A 21,503-nucleotide genomic window follows, 5' to 3' on the forward strand; every position below is an offset into this window, starting at 1 on the left:
GTACTGTGACTTCAAGATATGTACACCAATTTGGATTGGTGTTTATGAATTGTTCATGACTTAACTAAAATAACTTTTGTTAGCTTGCATTTAATGAAAATGACTGAAGAGAAATCGGTTGGAAAATAACCAGAAAATAGATAACTGACCCACAGATAATGAAGACTAATCTGTACATTAAAGTCACTGGTATGTATAGTATTAATCGTAGAACCATTGGATTTAACATTGAAGAAATCCCAAGTATCAGGTTAGTCAACTTTCCTATAGTGTCAATGAAAAAAACTGAAGCCCAGAGATACTGATTATTAATTATAGCACTAGTTTATCTGGCTGTGACTTATACCCATGATTTCTGCCTTACTGTTAAAGTGCTCTTTTTATTTTGAAAAGTTTCCTTTCCTTATCTTTATTGTCGTTTCTCTGAAGGAAAAAAGGAGAAAATATTGCTTCATTGCATTAGATGTCACAAACTCCCAAGCAGCTAATTTTTTTTCACCTCTGCCCCAAAAGCTTAAGTGGGTCTTAAAATATATAAAACAGTAAAAAATTATGAATTAAAAGATTCCAGCTTATATGCCTTTAAAAATAAATTTTCTAATGCTTAATAACAAATTCCATATTAATATTTTTATTATGAATAATATGGTATGCCAAGTATAAAAACACTGGAGTGTATTTAGTAGAATGTTCAAGGAGAAAACAGATTAAAAACTTGCAAATCTTTTGGAAGGGAAAAAATTCTAGATATAAAGAATGAACCTTATATTGCATAATATGCCTTTGCCCTGATCTTTTAACCAAATTCATGTGTGGGAGCATAATTGTTTCTATATAAAGGGAAATTACATGAACATAAAAATAGAAAAAAAGTGGGTTAAACTAACTTGTAACTTTGAAAAAGGTAGTCACATTTGGAAGCTATCATGTTGACAGAGTAATTTTAATATTGGGCTTAAAATATTTTTGCACCTAAAAATCTATACCCTTATTATGTTATTTTAAGAATAAGAACTATTTGTTCGATGTTTCACTTGACCTTGGAGCTTAACTTTACTTTTAAATTCTAAGAAGAAATAATCTTAAAATACTATTTGAAGCTAGTATAATTAATTAATTAATATTATCAGTATCATTCCAATGTAGTTTTAAAAGGGAAAGATTGCCATAGGCTTACCAAGACATCCCCCCCCCCCCCCCCCGCCATGGTGCTAACATCTGCCTTTTTTCTTTATTTCATTAGTTTCTCTGTATCTACATAACCAATCACTTTCTAAATCCTCCACTATAAATTCTGGTTTGGAACTCTGTGCCCTTCATTCGTTCTTTAATCTTTTCATTGTCTGTTACTTTCTTCTTTACTCTTGCTCTGTCTTCCTAGAACCATTATTTTTGGATATGGATACTCCCAAGACAGAAATCTAAATTACTTTTTCTTTCTTTTCTTACTTTTCTCCTATTTTTGTTTCTTTGTTTGTTTGCTTTGTTTTGTTTTTGACATCTGGGACCTTCTACATCTGTGATAAGTTTTTGTTTTACTACTTCCATCCTGCTTTTAACTTCACAGAGGCTTCATTTTGTTCTCAGCCTGATTCTTATATGCTCCTCTTGTTGTATGGATTGCAGATTTCCTCTTACAAGGTTTTATTCTGCCTCCCTGCTTTGTTGCTGTTTGTTGTTGTTGTTGTTATTTTCCCCCAAAGTACTTGTTTTGGAAGGACTCCTTGGTGTGATGGGCAGGTGGGTATATGGGTGAGGTTTAAGTGTGACTCACTGAGTTAAGGAAGAGGACTTATCCTTTCAACATTCACTACTGAGACTTTCACATAAATACCTTGTTTGGGGGATAGTACCCCTACCATCCTGAGCTCAGCATCCCCTTGGTTTGAGTGCTATAGAGCCCCAACATCCAGTCTTCCACTGGGGTAGGAAGCTGGCATACCGTCGGGTAGAGTGTGAAAGGTGGCATTTGAGGGTCTAACTTCTTTCTGTGAAGATTGTCACTTCATTTTCCATCTCATCACTTTTTTTTGTGCAAATCTTTGCTTCTTCACTACCAGGTACATTTATATTTCTTTGGTTTCTAAGTCAGTCAGCCTGTGTTTCCCAGCTTCTTAAATTTGCTCATTCTTTTTTCATCTCAGATTTTCCTTTTTTTCCTTTTTTTTAAGATTTTATTTATTTATTTGACAGACAGAGATCACAAGTAGGCAAAGAGGCAGGCAGAGGAGAGAGAGAGGGAAACAGGCTCCCTGACAAGCAGAGAGCCTGACATGGGGCTCAATCCCAGGACTCCAAGATCACGACCTGAGCCGAAAGTAGAGGCTTATCCCACTGAGCCACCCAGGTGCCCACCTCACAGATTTTCTTTGTGCTTGTTGATTTATGCCTATCGCATACCATGTTGTTACTCTAGTGGCTGTTCACTACAAAGCTAAGGTAGGGAGGTGTGTTCAAAACTTCCTATTTTGCATGAACCCCACTGTGATTTTAAATTAGGAAAATAGACACGGCTCTGAAAATCAAAATCCTAGAATTTCTCTCTTTTATTCAGGACAAAAGGAAACTTCTGTTCTCGATTCAACTTGGTCAAATTTAGAGTACCTTAAAGTTAGTGCTCAATATGTGTATGCAATTTTTCTTACTGCTATTCTGAGTAGAACTTAAATTTCTCCCAGTTTTTCTTTGATGAATTAGACAGAATTCATAGACAACCATTAATCCCTATTAATGTGTTTAGAAATCATTTAAAGGATGTCAGGACTTCTACTTCAGACAAGAATGAGCAATGTGTTTTCAGACCAACATCCCTACTGGGAACAACTAGAAAATGCGTATATAGTATTTTTTTAAACTGTCTGAAAGCTTCAGGGAATTGTCAAGGCATATTGGATTTGTGGGTCAATTTTCTGGGAGAGGGGAGCCTGGCTTTTGCCACTACTTTTAAATGGCAAGTTCTTAAACAACTAAGGCTGAGAAGCTAAGCAGTTTGAGGAGACTGAGCTGTTTTTCTTTAGAGGAAAACAAAAACAAAAACAAAAACAAAACAATTTTGAATTCCAGACTCTTTTTCTAAAGATATATGGTGGTCTCTGTGTGATGTTGAGCACTTTATAATGATTGGCCATTTCTAGTATCTTCCATTTTTTAATTATATGTTCGATTTTTTTGCCTTTTTATTATTGGGTTGTTTGTAATTTTATTACTGAGTTACAGGGCTTGTTCATATGTTCAAGAAATAAGCCCTTTGTCAGATATGTGTGTTCTGAAAGGTTCTCAAGTCTGTGGTTGGCTTACATTTTTTTCTTATTCTTTTCTTTCTCTTTCTTTTTTTTCCCCTTTCACTTATTTCTTTATTTAACTTTTTTTTTTTTTATGAGCAGAAGTTCTAACCCTGATGAACTTTAACTTACCTTTTTTTTTTTTTTAATCATTGGTGGTTCATGTTGACTTACCTTACGTTTATGAAGATATCCTCCTATATCTTCTTCTAGAAGCTTTATAGTTTACTTTAATGTTAAAATTAAAGTTTCATGTTTTATAAAAATAAAGTTTAGTTTAAACTTAAAATTTATTTTGACCTCATCTTTATGTTTGATGTGAAGTAAGTGCCAATGTTGAGTGCACAGTATCACTGGGAGAGACAAAAACCTAGGTTAGTTTTAATTTCTTTTTTTAAAATATTTTTTAAAAATATCTTATTTATTTATTTGAGAGAGAGAGAATGGGAGAGAGAAAGCATGAGAGGAGAGAGGTCAGTGGGAGAAGCAGACTCCCTGGTGAGTAGAGAGCCTGATGTGGGACTCTATCCCAGGACTCCAGGATCATGACCTGAGCCAAAGTCAGTCGCCCAGGCAACCGAGCCACCCAGGCATCCATAGTTTTAATTTTAATTTTTTTAAATAAAAGCTGGTTATTGGTTTTTATTTTATTTTATTTTATTTTATTTTATTTTATTTTATTTTATTAGAAGGGGAGGTGAAGAAGGGGGAGAGGGAGATTATCTTAAGCAGTCTTGGTTCTCAGCGTGGAGTTTGATCTGGGGCTCTATCTCATAATCTTGAGATCATGACCTGAGCCAAAATCAAGAGTCGGAACTCAACTGACTGAGCCACCCAGGTGCCCCCAGGTTATTGTTTTTTAAATGATATTGAGAAACACACAGAATCATTAGGAGAGATAGAGACCCAGATTTGGATGATAGTTCTCTAGGATCAGTGATGAAATTAAGTGCTAAATTCAACTGGGGAAAATCCCATTGCTTTCTCTCTGTGCACAAGCAGAGCACCCTTTGTTGTCAATACCCCTGACACATCCAGGAGTCTGGTTTCTCTCTCTCCAACCACTGCTGCTGCTACAGCTCCCATCACCAGAATGAATTGGGTAGCCCCTTTTCTCTTGGGTCACCAAGATTGGTGATGGATCAGTTGGGTTTTTCTTCTGATTGATGGAGTCTGGGTCATGTGCAAACTCTACCTTCAAGTCAGGCTAGTAAAGACAGGGTATCTGGGGTTTCATCTGTTACTGTGTTTTGTTAAGTGTAGCTGTAGGAGCATAGGAAGAAGTTTCAGACGCTGCCAAAAATGAATGGCAGGTTCCCCCGCACAGAGTCCACTTGTGTGTATGTTTTCGAGCCCGTGTTTCCAACAAATTTTACCAAGAGGTATAGGGTTTCCATATATCCATCTAAAAATGGTCAGGCAATTATTTATTCCAGGGAGGATTCAGAGTCACTGGTGCTCCTCATTCTCAAATACAGCCAGGCTTCTGTAAATACTTGCCTTGGTCGTGGTACTGAATCTATTCTTTGAGTGGTGTGTGAATTCTTGTCACTTACGAAGTGATTTTTACTATTTTCTGCTTAACTAGAATATCTTGAAATCTTCTTGAAAAGTCTTGCTTAGGATCCAGGTTCTGGTAGGATTTTTCTTTCTGAATATTTGTCATTTATTGAGTGTATGAGAGACAGTAATCATTATGGTTTGCAAATAAAGATATTTAGGTCCTTAGCCAGCATAACATTATGTTCCTTAATTCAATGGATACACATTTTCCTCTTACATGTTTCACATCTTGAAAGTCTTTTTGCATTTTACAATAAATAGAACATGATGATTAGATTGTAAGCATTTTTTCCTATTAGTTGTATGCAGACTGGTTATAGCATCTTATAAATAAATAATCATATTTTAGGTTGGTGAAATGTAATAATTATTTTCAAGTACAAAAATAGTAATTAGTTAACAGATACATGATCAAGGTCATTCATTGCACAATTATGTCTCCTTTTTACCAATGTCTTTATTTAATATTGTAGACCCCAGCCATCAAGATTCTCCCAGAAATTATGCAAACCCAACAAATACTCTCACTTCCACTACTCTGTTTTAACAGCTGTGCCATTCTTCTCTGTTTATCTCAAAATGGCACCTGCAGCCCCTTCTCTAGTCTCCTGGTGGTGTGTGAATTTATGAGGGAATCCTTAGGCTAGAGAGGCCCACTGTCCTCCTGCTTTCCTGTGCTCACTATTGCAGAGACAGGACTTTCCTTTTCCTTGTTTAATTCAAAGAGTGGTTATCCTCTGAAAGTACATCTCAGATTGCAACAAATACACCATTATAACTGTGATAATAATAATGCATTTTGTGTCTTGTTGTCCTGCATCAGAAAAATTCCCTTATTTTCCATGCTGCTTAGACACCAATCAAAATGATGGCTTAATTTGTGTAGTGACCTACAGCTTTTGATATGCATTTGTGTGTATCATTTAATTTTCACGAGTGTGTCTTATGACAGGGTGGTTATCTCATTTGACAGATAAGAGAACAGTGTTGGACTTTGCTCATGTGCTAGTGGATCGCAGATTCCAAATTTGGTTTCCAGACCTCTGAATCCGTTTTGTTTTTTCTTATTCACACTGTCCTTTAATATCCCAACTCCGAAGATCTAACATTCCTTCTCTTCTTTTATTTTTGAGTTTTCATTTAATGATCTTAAAATGTAAAAACTGAGCAAAAATGGTAACTTTCAGTGTTTTCTAGATATATAACAAAAATTGTTTGACCTTATATATCTGATATTTAGTATTTTTATTAATTGACTCATTCATTCTCAAATTAACTTGAGAAATGATCTTACAAATCAGTGTTTTTGAGTAGGAGAGGATTGAATATTTGCTTTTGACAGGAAATTTTAAAGAATATGTCTTTTACTAACATTGATCTTACTTGCCTCTAATTTTTTTTTAAAACCTCTTTTATTTCTAGTTATGTTTCGCCTCTATGACACAGATGGGAATGGCTTCCTGGACAGCTCGGTAATTTTTTTCTTTAAATTTTCTGTGAAAATTTCAAAGTAGTCTGTTCTGAAAATGCAATGAATAAATTTATAGCTATTACCACAGAAGACACACTTAATATAATTTCTGTGCACTCACACAGCATTTTGATCATCCTACTTTTTGAAAGAGAGTGATCTGAAAAAAAAATAAATAAAACTGTTAAGATTACAATTGTTCTATTGAATAATTTTACTAGAAAAAAAGTGACTTTTTATACATGGAAAGATAAAAAAGACCCCAATGTTGTTTGAATAATACATGAGAAAGTTGAGACCATTGATCTAGAAAGAAAAAAAAAATCTGAGGTTTGACACTAAGAAAAATAACAAGAATTCCAGTAGAATTGAAAGGAATTATAAAGTTAATTTAATCATTTTATCATTTTTTTCCATGTTTTAAAATTCTTTTAGTCATATATATACTATTAAAATACATATATTTATAAATTGCTTTAACCAACTTTCCTTTTTAATTTAAATTGTAACTTGTACTCTTTATCATTTTAGTCATAAAAAGCAATAGGAGAATAATACCATCTCTGAATGATTTAACTAAAAGGAATGTTTAATGCTTACTGTATTTGTAATATACACAAATCATTGATAGTTTTCAAAGGAGTGATTAGATTCTTAGTTTTACTGCACAAATCAGTGCTTCAAATATAAATCCATCCAATAATGCATTTTATATTTGTTAGTGACACATTTTTCATATATTGACTCTTCTGTAAAGGAAATAGAAGAATCTTAAAACATAACAAGTGTCAGGCTATGGAGATCTTGAAGTATACAGGTACCTTAAATAACAAATATTTTGATATTTTTAAATTGATTAAAATGAACATTACTTCTAATAATGAGGGAGTTTCTCTCTTCATCTGATACTTCTCCCTGTGGCAGAACTCAAAGTGAATTCTACAAGCAAATCAATGAAGTTGGATACATTTTTATGTAACGTTGAGTAGGATAATGGCACATCAGCGTCTCCATAGAGAGATAAAAATATTTAATTCCTCCTTTAGGAAATGACCACCAATGTAAATTGATGCTGTGATTGTGGGATTCCTTATGTTTAAGTCTCTCCAATTTTTCAAATGCTATCATTTTTAAGTGCTTATCCATTTAGGAATATTAAGCTACATGATACATTTGCTCATTTTCTGGTGGCATTTCACAGCGAAGAGTTTAGACTTTTCTAGATATTTCCATATGCTTATTGTAGCACTTCTGACTATACTAATGCAAATTATATTTAAATGAAATTTTATTTTGTTTAATGTTTCTTTTTAATTAAATTAAAAGGATGTTTCTTTACTAGGCTTTTAGCCATGGGTTGGCAGCTGATTTGAAAATTCAGTCAAATGCTTTTTTTGGTCTCTGGCCATTTTGCGTTATTGTTGTTAACATATAGTCTATTGCAATATTTATAACTATACATATAATATTAAACAATGAGTTGGGAATAAATAAACTGATTTATGATTAAACTAGTCTATTTTATAATTAAAGGCCTGAATTTTATTTCTGTGTATTTCTCCAGGCACCTTACCACCCATTATATTTCCTTCACTATCAGGTTGAAATTGTATATTCTGATGTCATTAATCTTGGAAATTAAAGGTGTAGCACGTCACATATTAGAGGCCAACCAGAGGAAAATTGAAATTTTGAAAATGACCACTATGTGTAATAATGCTAGTGAATATTTATTGATCTTATGCAGTATGCCAGGAAGCATAAATGTATTTCATATCATAGCATGCTTATTCTTTGCAGCAACTCTATGCACTAGGTAAGAGTAGAATACTGATTTTACAGATGAGAAACCTGAATCTTAAATGACTAGTGTCAAATGCCTATATAAGAAGAGTTTCCATTCCTAAAAACATGTCCAGGGACTTTCACTCCAAATCATCAAGGCATAAATAGGCAAAGACAGACACACAATTCTAACCTATAATTCCAAGGTATTTTGGTTTAAAAATTTTCTTAACTGTACTAAGGAAACACATTTATATTTGTATGTTTTCCTGGGGCAACCTGTGTTACCTAGACAACATTTTCATGATTATGTTTTTTCTCGAGAGAGGAATGGAGCTTTCATCAGTTTCTCAGATGGGTCCATTGTCCCCCAAACTACAACCTCTTTTACCATATTCCCTTCTTTGCTGTATGGATATCAGCTACATACATTAGATCGGAGATTTGAGTAGAATAATCTCTAACTAATATGTTTTCAAACCTTATCCTTTTATATTTCTTATATTTTAAATTATTATACCATTAAGGCACCACATTTAATTATGTCAGTGACTATATTTTAAATTACTAGCATTTACAAAATATGTATAATCTTTTCTGGAGATAGAGAATGAGCAAATGCTTTATTCAATAGGTATGAGCAAATGCTTTATTTATTCAGGGCGTATGTATTAATTAATCATTCTTCAAAGAGTTGACACTTGAGTAAAATAATACGAAAATGCTAACTAAAATTCTATTTCCTTAAAAAATAAACTCTACATGTATTTAGCTTCCAAACCTTGACTCTGAACACACCTCTAGCAGAGCAAATTATATCCATTAATGGCTAGAACAGTCAGTATACGTTCTCAGTGTATCAGAATAAAAATAAACCTTTCAGTTGCCCTAAAACACTTCTCCAATCCTTCCACACCTAGTTTCCAACCCAAAGGCCTGGATACTGGGTGATTTAAACATCACATCTTGTGAAAATATGTCTGCTCCCATTTTGATCAGATGTTCCTTTCCAAAGACAGATTTTCTTCCTTAAAAAATCTTCTACTGGAAGAAAAGCTTTTTTTGTGTAATTGTGCCCTCTCCTGGTGAAGACTTCTAGACAAAGTACAAAACAAATTTATATTCAAGTGCTTCTTTTATGTATAATCAGACTGTTAAAGGACATATTATATATAAATTAATTTATATGTACAAATTATATATAATACACAAATTAATCATGTAACTTTTGGTTTTTGAATTACATGTTAAACAAAACAATTCTTATAAGTCAACGTTTGAAAAACTTACAAAGAACCTGTATTCACTTTTTCTCCCTCTTCTCTCTCTCTCTTTCTCTCTCCTCTCCAGGAGCTAGAAAATATCATCAGTCAGATGATGCATGTCGCAGAATACCTTGAATGGGATGTCACTGAACTCAATCCAGTAGGTATATGGATGATTTACCTGTTGGCTACATTCTAGAAGGCCCATGTCGCTTTTCTCTTTTTTGGAACCCTAATATACTACTGCCATTTGGCGTTTTCTTTTGACAACCCTAAATTAATATTTCTATTCAGTAGCGAAAGTGGATTCTGAACAAGAAAAGGTATACGTGGTGTTCTGAAGCTCTTAGCAGTAACTTTTGCTTTTCTTCTTCATGGAAATTAATTTGAATGGCGATCTCATATATCTTTAGGTAAGCAGAAGCTGCCGGTGGATACTGCCAAGGTTATGCCATGCCATAAAATCGTCAGAGTTAATGTATGTTATTCATGATGTCTATATTTTCCTTTTATGGAAATAGCTAAATCTTCATTCTAAAAGAAGATGAAGTCACTTAAGAAGCTGGTGACAGTTGACTGTGTGGAGGGCACTGTTGTTATTTCCTGTATATGTGTTACTCAGTGCTTGTAGCTCTCTGAGATAGATACTATGATTTTACTCATTTTACAGATAGGGGAATTGGGACCCCAGCATGTTCAAGTTACTTCTCACAGATCTTCAGCCAGTTAAAGATAGAGCTAGAAAACTGTGATAATTTGTTCAAAGAAATGATATCTAAGAGGCTTTTAAGAATATAACAACTTCTTATTTTTAACAGATTTATACCAAAAGTACAACATTATTCCAATGTATATTAAAACATACTTGATTAGAAACTTTGACTTTCGCTACAAGTAATATTTTGGGGAGAGCTGATAAGTACCTTATTGATTAGTTTATTCTTGAAACCAACTAGGTTTATCAAATTGTAAATGAATTAACCATATACAAATCAATTCTATTTGAATGACTTACATTTTATAAGAATTTTAAAAAGTCTTATAACAGCATGATAGTAGCGTGATAAGAGAGCTGTGGTAGCATTTCCTTTGCTTTGGAAAGCAGTGCCAGTAAAATGAAACAAAGTTATATGCGGTGTCATATCCAAAGGAGGGGCACCCTTCTTACTGGGATTGGGGTTCTCCAAGTTTTAACTCAACTGGTTTTTCTTTTTGGGAGGATATGGAAATACACCATGCTGTGCACATAAGGCGTAACAGATATTCCCAAAGTTGCAGTTTGTATATGGAATACTAAGTAATAGTGGTAACTTATATGTAATTCTAAGAATACTGCTTGAGTCATCTTAATACTATTTTCACTGAAATCAAGGGACTTCTTTTTTTAAGTTCTGTTGCCCTTTTTGGTTATGTTCATCTACATCAGCTTTCTCCATTGTACTCACCTCAATACCCATGAATATTGTATGTCTTTCAGCCAAGCCTCCTGTCCTCACTAGGGTGATAGAAGGAAGATGTTTTTCTATCAATTTTTGAAACAGAAGGGGGCACCACTGCTTCCCCAGAAAAAAATATTGAGGGAACCAAGCACTTGAGGAAAAGGGGGATCTGGATGATTTGAAAAAGGGAACAGTTGGTGGCTAGGCAGTCTAATTATGACAAAGACCTACTGGGAAATACAATAATAAACTATATAGCATTATTTGTCATTTGTGGCACACATTGATAAATCTGCCACTTCTATGAGTAGTATAAATAGTAGAAAGTGAAGATGAAAAGACTTATATTGGGCAGTATGTTTGCTGTCATAGGGACTGCCTCATCCTGCCTAATGATTCAACAACTCTGCCCATTTTATTTTACTTCATTAAAAGATTTTATTTATTGATTGGTCAGAGAAGGAACACAAGTAGGGGGAGCGATGGGCAGAGGGAGAAACAGGCTCCTTGCTCAGCAGGGAGCCTGACGTGGGACTCGATCCCAGGACCCTGAGACCACAACCTGAGCCGAAGGCCAACACCGAACGGACTGAACCACCCAGGCGCCCCAACTCTGCCCATTTTAAACCAGTGCGTACATTTGTACATGTGGTCAGAGCCCTGATACATTTGCATATATGAATGAAGATAATCTAACGTTTGAGGTCCACGACAGTTAATAGGGAAGACTGAGACATCCTTGGACGAGGTTTTGAAAAAACGAACCCAGGCTCTCACATGAGATTTATTAGGTACAAAACGAAAGCATCAGACATCTGAAACAATGCTCTGTGTTCTAGTTTTATTCATTTCACCAAGTTCATCAAAGTGCCTTCAAGGGGTGGGACATTTTAAAAAGATCTTACAGCATTTTGCCAAGTTTTAAATAATTTCCCCTGCTTTTCATTTTGAGAATAATAAAGTAATTATTTCAGTATCATTTTGTTCCAAAAAGTCTCTTCTTTTTCAATCTATATTTAAATTTGTATGAAGGAAAATAACCTGATTTTCAAATCAGGTTGTCTTTCATGGGAAAAACATCCATCCATGAAGTTCAGGAGTTTTTAGGCAAACAGCACTTCTGTCAACATATCAAGCATCCCATTTATTGCACCCTTCAAATTTCAGTTCCAATGCTCTCTGTATTTCTTTTCTTTTCTTTTCTTTTTTTGTGAATTGGTGAAAATTTCTGTATTAGATAAAGGTGGTGAGTTACTTTCTTTATTGGAGTTCTAACATGTTTCCCATTTTGGTGCTGTTGGATGGGTAGTATTGTACCTTCCCAGCAACCAAGGGTAGTTATTGCATTGTAACCATAATATATAGTTGTTGTAACTATGTAATATATAGTTAATAAAACATTAACAACACCTATGTGACACTTACTATACCTACTAGATGCTCTTTGAAGATATTTATAGCATATTAACACACTTAACCCTCTCAGCAATCGTTTGGATTAAATACTGATATTACCACTATAAAACTGAGACATAAGTGTAATTACAACAAACACAATGCAGAACATTTTGGGATATTCTGTATAAGTCATCTTTAGAAAAGAAATCTGATAAAAAGACTTGATGGTTTAACTTCTTAGCTTTATTAGGTTCTGATAGGCAATTAAAAGCAACTTAATTTCCGCACCCCTTACCACTTAGTGAAGAATCATTTCAGCTCTCTGCCATGAAGTTAATTTGTTCAGACATTATCTGGCATACATATGAATTTAAAAAATCTAGAGAAAGCAATTAAAGACCACTTTTACCCTTAAATTAAAGATACTTTCTTGTTTTAGCTGTACCATTCATGGACAAAGTACTAAAAAGTTAACCAATTATTTCTAAAAGTTGAGTAATATAAGAAGTCAGGTTCTAGAAAATCTTAACAATGCTACTGTATTCTCAGTTATTGGATTGACATTGTACCAACTTATCTAGATATTTATCTCTACTCTGTACTTAGCTACTAGTCAGTTTATCATAACCAATTCAATGCAATGCTTTGTTCTCTGTTATGAAATTTATTTTATTGATTCATAGCGAGTTTTCCCTCATCTCCTCTATTCCAGATCCTCCATGAAATGATGGAAGAAATTGACTATGATCATGATGGGACAGTCTCTCTGGAGGAATGGATCCAAGGAGGAATGACAACAATTCCACTTCTCGTTCTTCTGGGCTTGGAAAATGTAAGCATTTACACAAAGAGGGTGGCCTGGTGGTAAGTCAGTGGGGTTCTCTATTACACATTTTGATGATAAATTGATCTGGCCATTTTCTGTCATTAAGCGTGTAGTGAGTGCCTGGTCCTTTTAATAAGTATGCCACAGGGCAATAAGTCCTCTAGTAATACTTGCCACAAACATATTGATTCATTTTAGGTATTACCGTATTATTTAATATAATTTCTCTCTTTTTTCTCTATTTAAAGTACAATCTAGTTTAAAAAATTATTGACCTTCTCATCATTTTATTTACTGCAAGAAACTCCCTAGTGTTATCGCATTCTCTGGTTCTTGTGCTGCTCCGTCTCATTCCATAATCACCCTCCCCATGAAGAAAATCTGTTTTATTGATAACCAATACTTGGAGAAGCCAATTATATATTGAGGTAGTTGAGAATACACACACACACACACACACACACACACACACACACACACACACATATATATATATATTATATAATATTGGAGAAGCCAATTATATATTGAGGTAGTTGATCAGCCAGCCTTTCATTCTAGGCTTATCAAAAGTTTTCTTGTATCAGTGCCTCCAGTGTTACTTAAAGAGGGCTTTGGGGGAAAAGAAATCAATCTAAGGGATATCACAGTGACTTTGAAACCAAACCTTGCTACCCAACCTTGATGTCGTTTTCAGTAATCATTAATTTTGAACTCAATGCATCACTATGGAAATTTTGTATTTAGCATTAATAAACAAGAATTAACCATAACATGCGTATAGTAAAATGTATACTAAGATTCAAAGAGCATTACTGATGGAAAGCACGCATACAATATTTAGAATTTTGAGCTGCAAAAACATAATGTCCACCACTTGGCTGCTGACTCCAAAACTTTGCGTACTTCTTGTTACCAGAGATAACAATCTTGCAGATTCAAGACTATACCACAGTTACTAAAGAGAGCAGATTTTTAAAAGCCTTCAAGAAATCTTACAGTCTGTGTTTATAAAACATGTGAGAATATATACAAATATATTTGTACATATTTACATATGGGTTTGAGAATATGTAAGTGGGCTTCAGGGAAGTAGTATTTGTTTCTTTTTCCCCTGATTCTTCAAATTCCTTTCCATTCAGGTGAATCTTATCCTTCATGAGGCCCATAGGATTTTAGACATGGCCAGAGGAAGGCAAAGAAAATTACTAATAGAGGATATACAGGATGTTATCCTTAAAGTAGATAATAAAACAAAGATAATATAGATCTTATTGTCTATACATACATATTTCTACATTTTGAAAACAAATGCAGCAGCGGTTTCTTGTATCTGATGTTGTCATACTATACATAACCTGATATCTTTTTGTAATAACCTGTTGTATATCTCTATATTATAAATATTTGTTTGAGTGTTTAATACACCTTCTGACAAAGTGTATATAAGTCTGTCAGGAGAAAACAAAAGACTAATTTTATAAAATGTTAACATTTTAAGGTTCAGTGTTTACACAGAAAAAATCAAATGCTAGTCAAGGAAGTCCTGATAATAACAGTTCTCCTGAAGAGAATTTTGTATTTTTAAAGCTAAAATTGTGCTTATATATGCTTATTCTAAATATTTATGGAAATTTTAGTGTGAAAGAATGTTCAGGAATGAGTAACTAAACCATTTGGTAGTTGGGGTGTTGGACAGCAAAATGCAGATTTAACAGTCTTAGTCATCTATATTTAAAATAGTACAGAAAGATTTTGTAATGATGTTCATCTTTGGAAACTACTATTTAGAAATTGCTTATAATTCAATTAATAAATATAGGTATTTGTAAAGTTATGAAAATGGCATGGGTAAATGGAGTCCACAGATTTAATATGGATTTAATGCAGATGCTTTCAAACAAACAGTACCTCATCAGTTTCTGGTGTAGCAGTAACTTTATTTCAATTGAATTAGAATTCCTTCTCATTAATTTCTGTCAGGTAATTTAATTTACAATCATATTCTTACATTTATGGTTTGTGTTTTTAGTCATAGGAGATGTTTTTGGAGCGTAATAGGAGAGATCAATACAGGGTTTCAAAGCAGTAACCAGTACTACATTTCAAAATTGTGTTTCCGGTCAAGGCCACTAGATGGCAGGGCAACATCGTTTAACATTTACAGATCAACTAAAGTAGAAGCAGGGATTTTTTTCCCCCTGTACAGAACAATTCAAGAGAGTTAAATCCCTTTTCCTTTGCTTTTTTAAAAAAAGAATAAGCCAATAATCTTTTGAATTGTCTTTTAATAAAATGTATAAGCCATGTAATTATGATCACGAAACAGAGCATTTATTTGTTAGAAACAGCTTTTTAATTCCAAGGCATGGAAAGTGTTTTACAAAGCAGGAATGACACAATGACAACTGAGTGATGAGGGCCTTTTTTTAGTAATTGAGATTTATTTCCTTTTCTGTAGGCAGTTAATGTGTTATGTTATTACCTGTAGAGAATGTGATTCATGATGCCATTTCCCCCTGCCTACCCCCACAGCCCACCCCACCCCACTTTTGCTAATCAAATTGGAAATCCAGAAGCTTTAGGTTGAATCCAGCCATTTATTGTGCAGCCTGTCTTGTTATGTTGTCCTATATATTCTTGTCTTCTGTCAATTATGAGCTCAGGGAGTAGATTCTGATTAAGAGTGCATGTTAAATACCATGGTGCATTTGAAAGTGACTGTGGTGTACTAGCCAAATTACGCAGATAAGAGCGTTGTCCTGGGAGAGCAATCCTTACTTCTAGTGCAAAGCAGAACAGTTGTGATTTCATTGTAGTTTATTTTTCTCTATCAACAGAATTTAAAAACCTACTCTATTTTGAATATTATCTATTTGAGAACCAAAATGAAAAATGGAAATGTAGTTTATCAGAATCTGATTCTCTATCAAATGCAAGAAAGTAAGAGTCATTTCCTTTCTCTTCTAAGAAGTCCATTAAACTTGGGCACCTGGGTGGCTCAGTTGGTTAAGTGTTTGCCTTTGACTCAGGTCATGATCCTGGAATCCTAGGATCAAACCCTCAGCAGACTCCCTGCTCAGTGGGGAGTCTGGTTCTCCTTCTGACCCCCTCTACCCCCATGTTCTCTTTCTCTCTCTCTCTCTCTCTCTCTCTCAAATAAATAAATAAAATCTTAAAAAAAAAAAAAAGAAGAAGAAGAAGAAGTCCATCAAACTTAGCATACCCAACATGAAATGGTACAATCTCTTAGGTCTGGAGGAAAACTGATAGTTTGGGTGGCACTTGTGATTTTAATTACACCTGAGGCATAGTCATTTATACAGGAGACTTACTCATTCTTCCTTTGGAGTTCATCTCACTGAAGAATTTTTTTGAATTCAATTTTGAATGAAAATATTTTTTTGAAAATAATTGCATCTAGCAATAAAGCTCTGCTCTAGTGATTAGCAAACTTTGTCTGTAAAGGAACAGAGAGAGTAAATAATTTAGGCTTTGTGGACCATAAGGTCTCTGTTGTAAATGTTCAGTACCTCTGTTACAACTGGTACAAAAGCAATCACAGTCACTTGGTAAAGGAAGGAGACCAATAAAACTTTATTGACAGAAATAGGTTGCCAGCCACATTTGACCCAATGGCCATAGTTTTCGGATCCTTGATTTAGCCAGTCACTAATCTGTCATATTACAAAGAGAAAGAGTTTTGATTTATTTTTAGTTATTTAGGAGAAAGGAATCTACTACCCTTTATTTAACTCACTTAAGACAACCTCAGCAAGATGCATGGACTAGTGAAGAGATAGTATGTTAGTAGTGAATTTCATCAAATTGATCTTTACCTTGGCTCTGTTATTAACTAATGAGGTCATTTTGTGCTAGCCAGTCATCCTCTCTGGACACATTAAAAAGAAGATAGGCAAGAATATCCTTTTCCTTTTCCAATATACTTTGAGTTCGGACATTCCTTTTCTTAGGTGAACAAGATAATTAATAATGCTCCAATTCCTAGTATCTGTAATCTTAGAACATTATTAGATTTTTCAAGGAAAATTCTTGACTTCCTATTATCATAAAAACAGAAATAGACATTTAAGTAGGAACCTGGCTTAATATAAGAATACTTTACCTTCTTAGTCTTGGATTGTAGTCCCCACATCTTGCACGTATGGTTTTTGGTGGATATGTGTTTTGATTTCTCTGTATGTGTCCTCAGAATCCTGGACTTTAAACTCTATATGTAATTTAAACTTTGCTGTTGATCAAAATGTTTTAGGACATTTTTTTTTTTTTCAACTGTTTCAGCAAAGTAAAAGTAACTGTTTGGTGTGCCTCCCGATTTCTGATGGAATCTATTTCCTAATGAAATTTCTGAATATAATGGAGAGCTGAAGATGATGCATTCTTAATAGACTAGGCTATATCTGGAAAAGTAATGCTTCACACTCTATTTTTTAAAATTTAATTTGGTTGAGATGTTGTTTAGCTGTTTATACATTGCTCAATCTAGAAAGGAATTACAAAGCTGGATAGATGCAATAATTCTTGACATTCCAGATTGGGTCATTCAAGGAAAATGACTATGCAATGTGATGGCCTGGTGAGTTTGCATTTGAACCCAAGTATGGTAGGTCCTGAGCCTGACTTCAGAAACTGGGGTCTGGAGATAAGCAGTTGATTGCATGCTGCTCAGAACTTTAAAATATCTCTTTGCATTCTCTTGGCCCAGACCTGATATAGCTCATCTTTTTGTCTAAAAGAGCATTTTCTTTCATATTGTTACAATTTTTTGGAGACGTTGAGCAGAAAAATAAGGTAATTTTAATGGTCCTTATTATTTAATGAGTTGGAATTGATTTGCAATGTTAGCTCTTAAATGTGTTGTAAGTGAAGTCATTTGAAACAGGGATGTGACCAAGTATGGGGGTTAGGAGCATTTTGGTTATGACATTAGTAAAATTTCTCCTTGAGGTCTTTTGAAAAAAAAAAAATGATATTATTTATAATAGCCCTAATTCACTTGAAGAGGGTGTGTGATCTTGGATGCATTTAGGGAAAAAACTAAAACTTTAGAAAACACTAAAATAATGAAGTAGGTTTCCAAAAGTTCCAAAGGGCATTCTTGCCTTTGAAACCTCCTTTTGACTATAGGTGAGGGGAGGAAGGGGGGGGAAGAATGTGGAGCTCATCTGTGAACTTGCCTACATTTCATTAAGTATTCCTCTCTCCTCATCAGTTCACAGAACTGAACTTCTTCAATTTTAAAACATAGTGTTCTACAAATATCAGGAATAAATTTCTCTTAACGATGTCTGGTAATGAAAAAGTGGGAACAAAATTTTTATGAAACAAAGTATGGTGAACCTACAAATATCCTTCTCAAGTCTTTGGGCTGCAACATTGAGATGTTACACAACTCAATCCAATGATGGTAATAATATTTGCTGTTTATATAACACCAGTCTTCTGAGGAGCTAAACTGACTTCACAGGTATTGTATAATGAAACCCTCCCACGGCCTGGGAGAGGAAAGTGGGTGCTTTCATTTTATTAGAGAGGAAAATAAGAAGAAATGGGAAATGTCTGATCCACATTTTCATAATGGTCCAGGAATCGAACCCTCTGGATTTCTTCATCATTTCTTGTTTAAAAAAATGAATTCCTTTCTAGGACAATAAATATTTATTTGCAATAGAAGTACTAATAGGAATATGCTTTACAGGCTGATAGAACGGAGTAAGGGACAGATCCTCCCAGTCCCCCACGAAGTTTACCATCTAAATAAGACAAACGAGACAAGACATGAAAATACAGAGCGCTGGAGTATAATTTGCACTGCTGAGAAGTAGTTGGCTCCTGGTTTCAATTTCTTCTCTTGAAGTCACATACATATTTTATCCTTTGCGTATTTTGGCGATGTATCCGGTTAAGAGCTATAAAGCTATTTAATTTGTTTTTTGGTAAAGTCTTTTATGTCTGGGTAATGGATTTGTACATCAGTTGCAGCCTGTAACATGGCTAAGCGTTCTGATTGACAGAACACCCACGTTCAGACTTGTTTATTTTTTTGATAAGGAAAATGCCAGCTAACTTCGTCCATATGTGCTCTTCAAAAGGATGAGGCTTATTCACATGTAATGGACACTCATTTAAAAATAAAATGACAAGGATTATGAGAACAGTAATACATATGAAAATTAGGGTTTTTTCCCTTTCCTCTTTTCACTTCAGAATCTTAGTTTAAGCTAACTTTATCTATCTATATCTCTATATTTTACCTATCTATCTATCTTTTTATCTACCTATCTTTATATATTAAATTAACAGCCCCATCACTTAAGCTTTTCACTCAGGATGTTTTATTCTTTTTGAGGGAATAGAACTTTTAAAATATTGACAGTTGGAAAAATACAGTAATGCTAAAGGAATATATAAAACATTCCATTCATATAATAAAGATATTAGAAATCCTATGATTCAAATAAATCAGCAATGGATTCAGAAATTACTATGAAGCCTATTTCTTAAGTTGTGGAAGGAAATTGAAACACCAGTGTTTCTACATAACTGCTTTTGTTGAGAGTTGTTAGGCCTTTGTCCAAAAAAAAAAAAAAAAAGAATCTGAGCATTGTCAAGAACTGTGAAGAGTCTGAGAGTTAGCCTACTTGTAAGTTAACAAGTTAGCTTGCTAACATTTCATGAATACTGGCAGAGGACATGAGACCCCTGGGTCAGAAACAAAGGACTTCTTTATTTACAGCAAAGCAAGCAATAGGAGCTACATGTCTGAGGTATTTCTCTGGGCCTATAGAGTCTCACAGTGATGGCATATGGAAGTCATATGGAAGTCACAAGGAATCACTGTGCACAGCATCAGACCTTGGAACCCTTGGCCTGGGGAAACTAAATCTTTTATAATGTGCAGTAAACAAACCTGCTTAACCTTTTCCTAGAAGGGAGAGATTGTTTTTATTATACTGGAAAGTAAGTAAACCTGCCCTCTCCCCTGGAGGGAGATATATCTCTATTCAAGGCTATTTGTTTTTCAGATATCTTTGAAAAGATAGTCTGGAAAAAAGGACAGTTCTTCTGCTTATAAAATGTGCAGAAATTCAAGACACCCATGGAGAATTAACTCCCAGGAAGCGTTTTCATTAATGTTTCATATTATGATGCAAATTTGACATTTCTGGTTCTAATGTGAGAATTAGTTACTATGGATTTAATCAAGGATTTCAAATTTGGAGGTTTATCTCTTGACTAGAAATAAGAAAAAGTGGCCAGGATGCATTATTATTAATATGTTAGCATCAAGAGAAATTAAATGATCTAGACATGTGTGTGCTGTGCCACTACTACAAAAATTGTGTTAGTGTCCCAGCACATAGTAGGTGATCAAAAAGTTTTATTAGGTGAATGTATTCTGAAAAACAGACAACTGGGCTAATGTGAAAAATCATGTCCTGTAATGGTTTCTATAGAATGAGTGATGTCTAAAATGAATCTGAGTTTGATATAAGTGGGTGAATGGTGTACAAGGACTACATGTGAATGCAGAAAATGATACTAACAAAAGTAATGATATACAATAACTTCACTTAATATCTTGATTTTCTTGTAAGGAATTCAAGAGACTCATGAGCATCATATTATTTCATTTTACTTCAATCTGAACAATACAGATATAATTAAATACCTATTAGAGAAGTAGATTATGAATTATATAGTTTTACTTAGAAAGGTAAATCATAATTATAGTCGTCATACTAAAATGTGAATTAATTTAAACCTAAGGTTTTAATGCAGCAAATAACTACAGTAATTGTTATAAATACAGTAATATAGTTTTAATATTTTAGCACCTTTCTATGAGACTAAAATCATTCATATTTTACAAAAGAGGAAGAACCAACATGGTAATATGATTAGGTCCTTAAAAAAATTTACCTTTTGAAATTTGCCATTTGTGACATACAAAAATATATAATATAAATTATAAGCTGTAAGTAATCCCCAATTGAAGTCTTAAAATATTACCAATAACTTACCTTGAAGTATTGATCTTTCCCCTCCCATTCAGTCCCATCCCTCTGCCTCCTAAGACCCCACCATCATGAAATTTGCACATTCCTACTATTAAGCAAGGGTTAACATTCTTTCTGAGTTTTTATGTGTCACACTCTTCCACTGAAGAATGTTTTCTCTTTCTTTATCCATTTATTTGTTTCTGGAATTGTGTTAGGGATAAAATATTCAGAGGCGAGGCAGATATGTCCTTGTTCTTCGGGAGTGCTCAGTTTGGCAGGTCATTATGATGGTTTGGGACATGCTGTTGGACTGTTGACATTAGACAAGAATGTGTGCGTTGCTATAGTATCCGAGATTTGTTAGCAGGATCTCATTCCACCAGAGCACATGTGTTTTTCTAGACTCTTTGGCGATCTTGGAGAGAGGCAGGGATGAAATAACAGATTGTCT

At 34.1% G+C, this 21,503-nt stretch overlaps 1 protein-coding gene across 5 annotated transcripts in view; it reads left to right on the forward strand.

Annotated features, from left to right (window-relative positions):
• DGKB (diacylglycerol kinase beta) overlaps positions 1-21,503 on the forward strand; it is a 681,931-nt gene that overhangs the window by 180,342 nt on the left and 480,086 nt on the right. For all 5 annotated transcript variants that reach the window (XM_032873966.1, XM_032873990.1, XM_032873985.1 and 2 more), the window contains 3 exons: positions 6,267-6,316; positions 9,451-9,525; positions 12,915-13,034. In XM_032873966.1, coding sequence (XP_032729857.1) covers positions 6,267-6,316; positions 9,451-9,525; positions 12,915-13,034 — 245 coding nt within the window. The remainder of the gene's footprint in view (positions 1-6,266; positions 6,317-9,450; positions 9,526-12,914; positions 13,035-21,503) is intronic.

Source organism: Lontra canadensis, unplaced genomic scaffold (genome assembly GCF_010015895.1).
Source record: "Lontra canadensis isolate GAN:19392208 unplaced genomic scaffold, GSC_riverotter_1.0 scaffold2, whole genome shotgun sequence".
NCBI lineage: Eukaryota > Metazoa > Chordata > Mammalia > Carnivora > Mustelidae > Lontra > Lontra canadensis.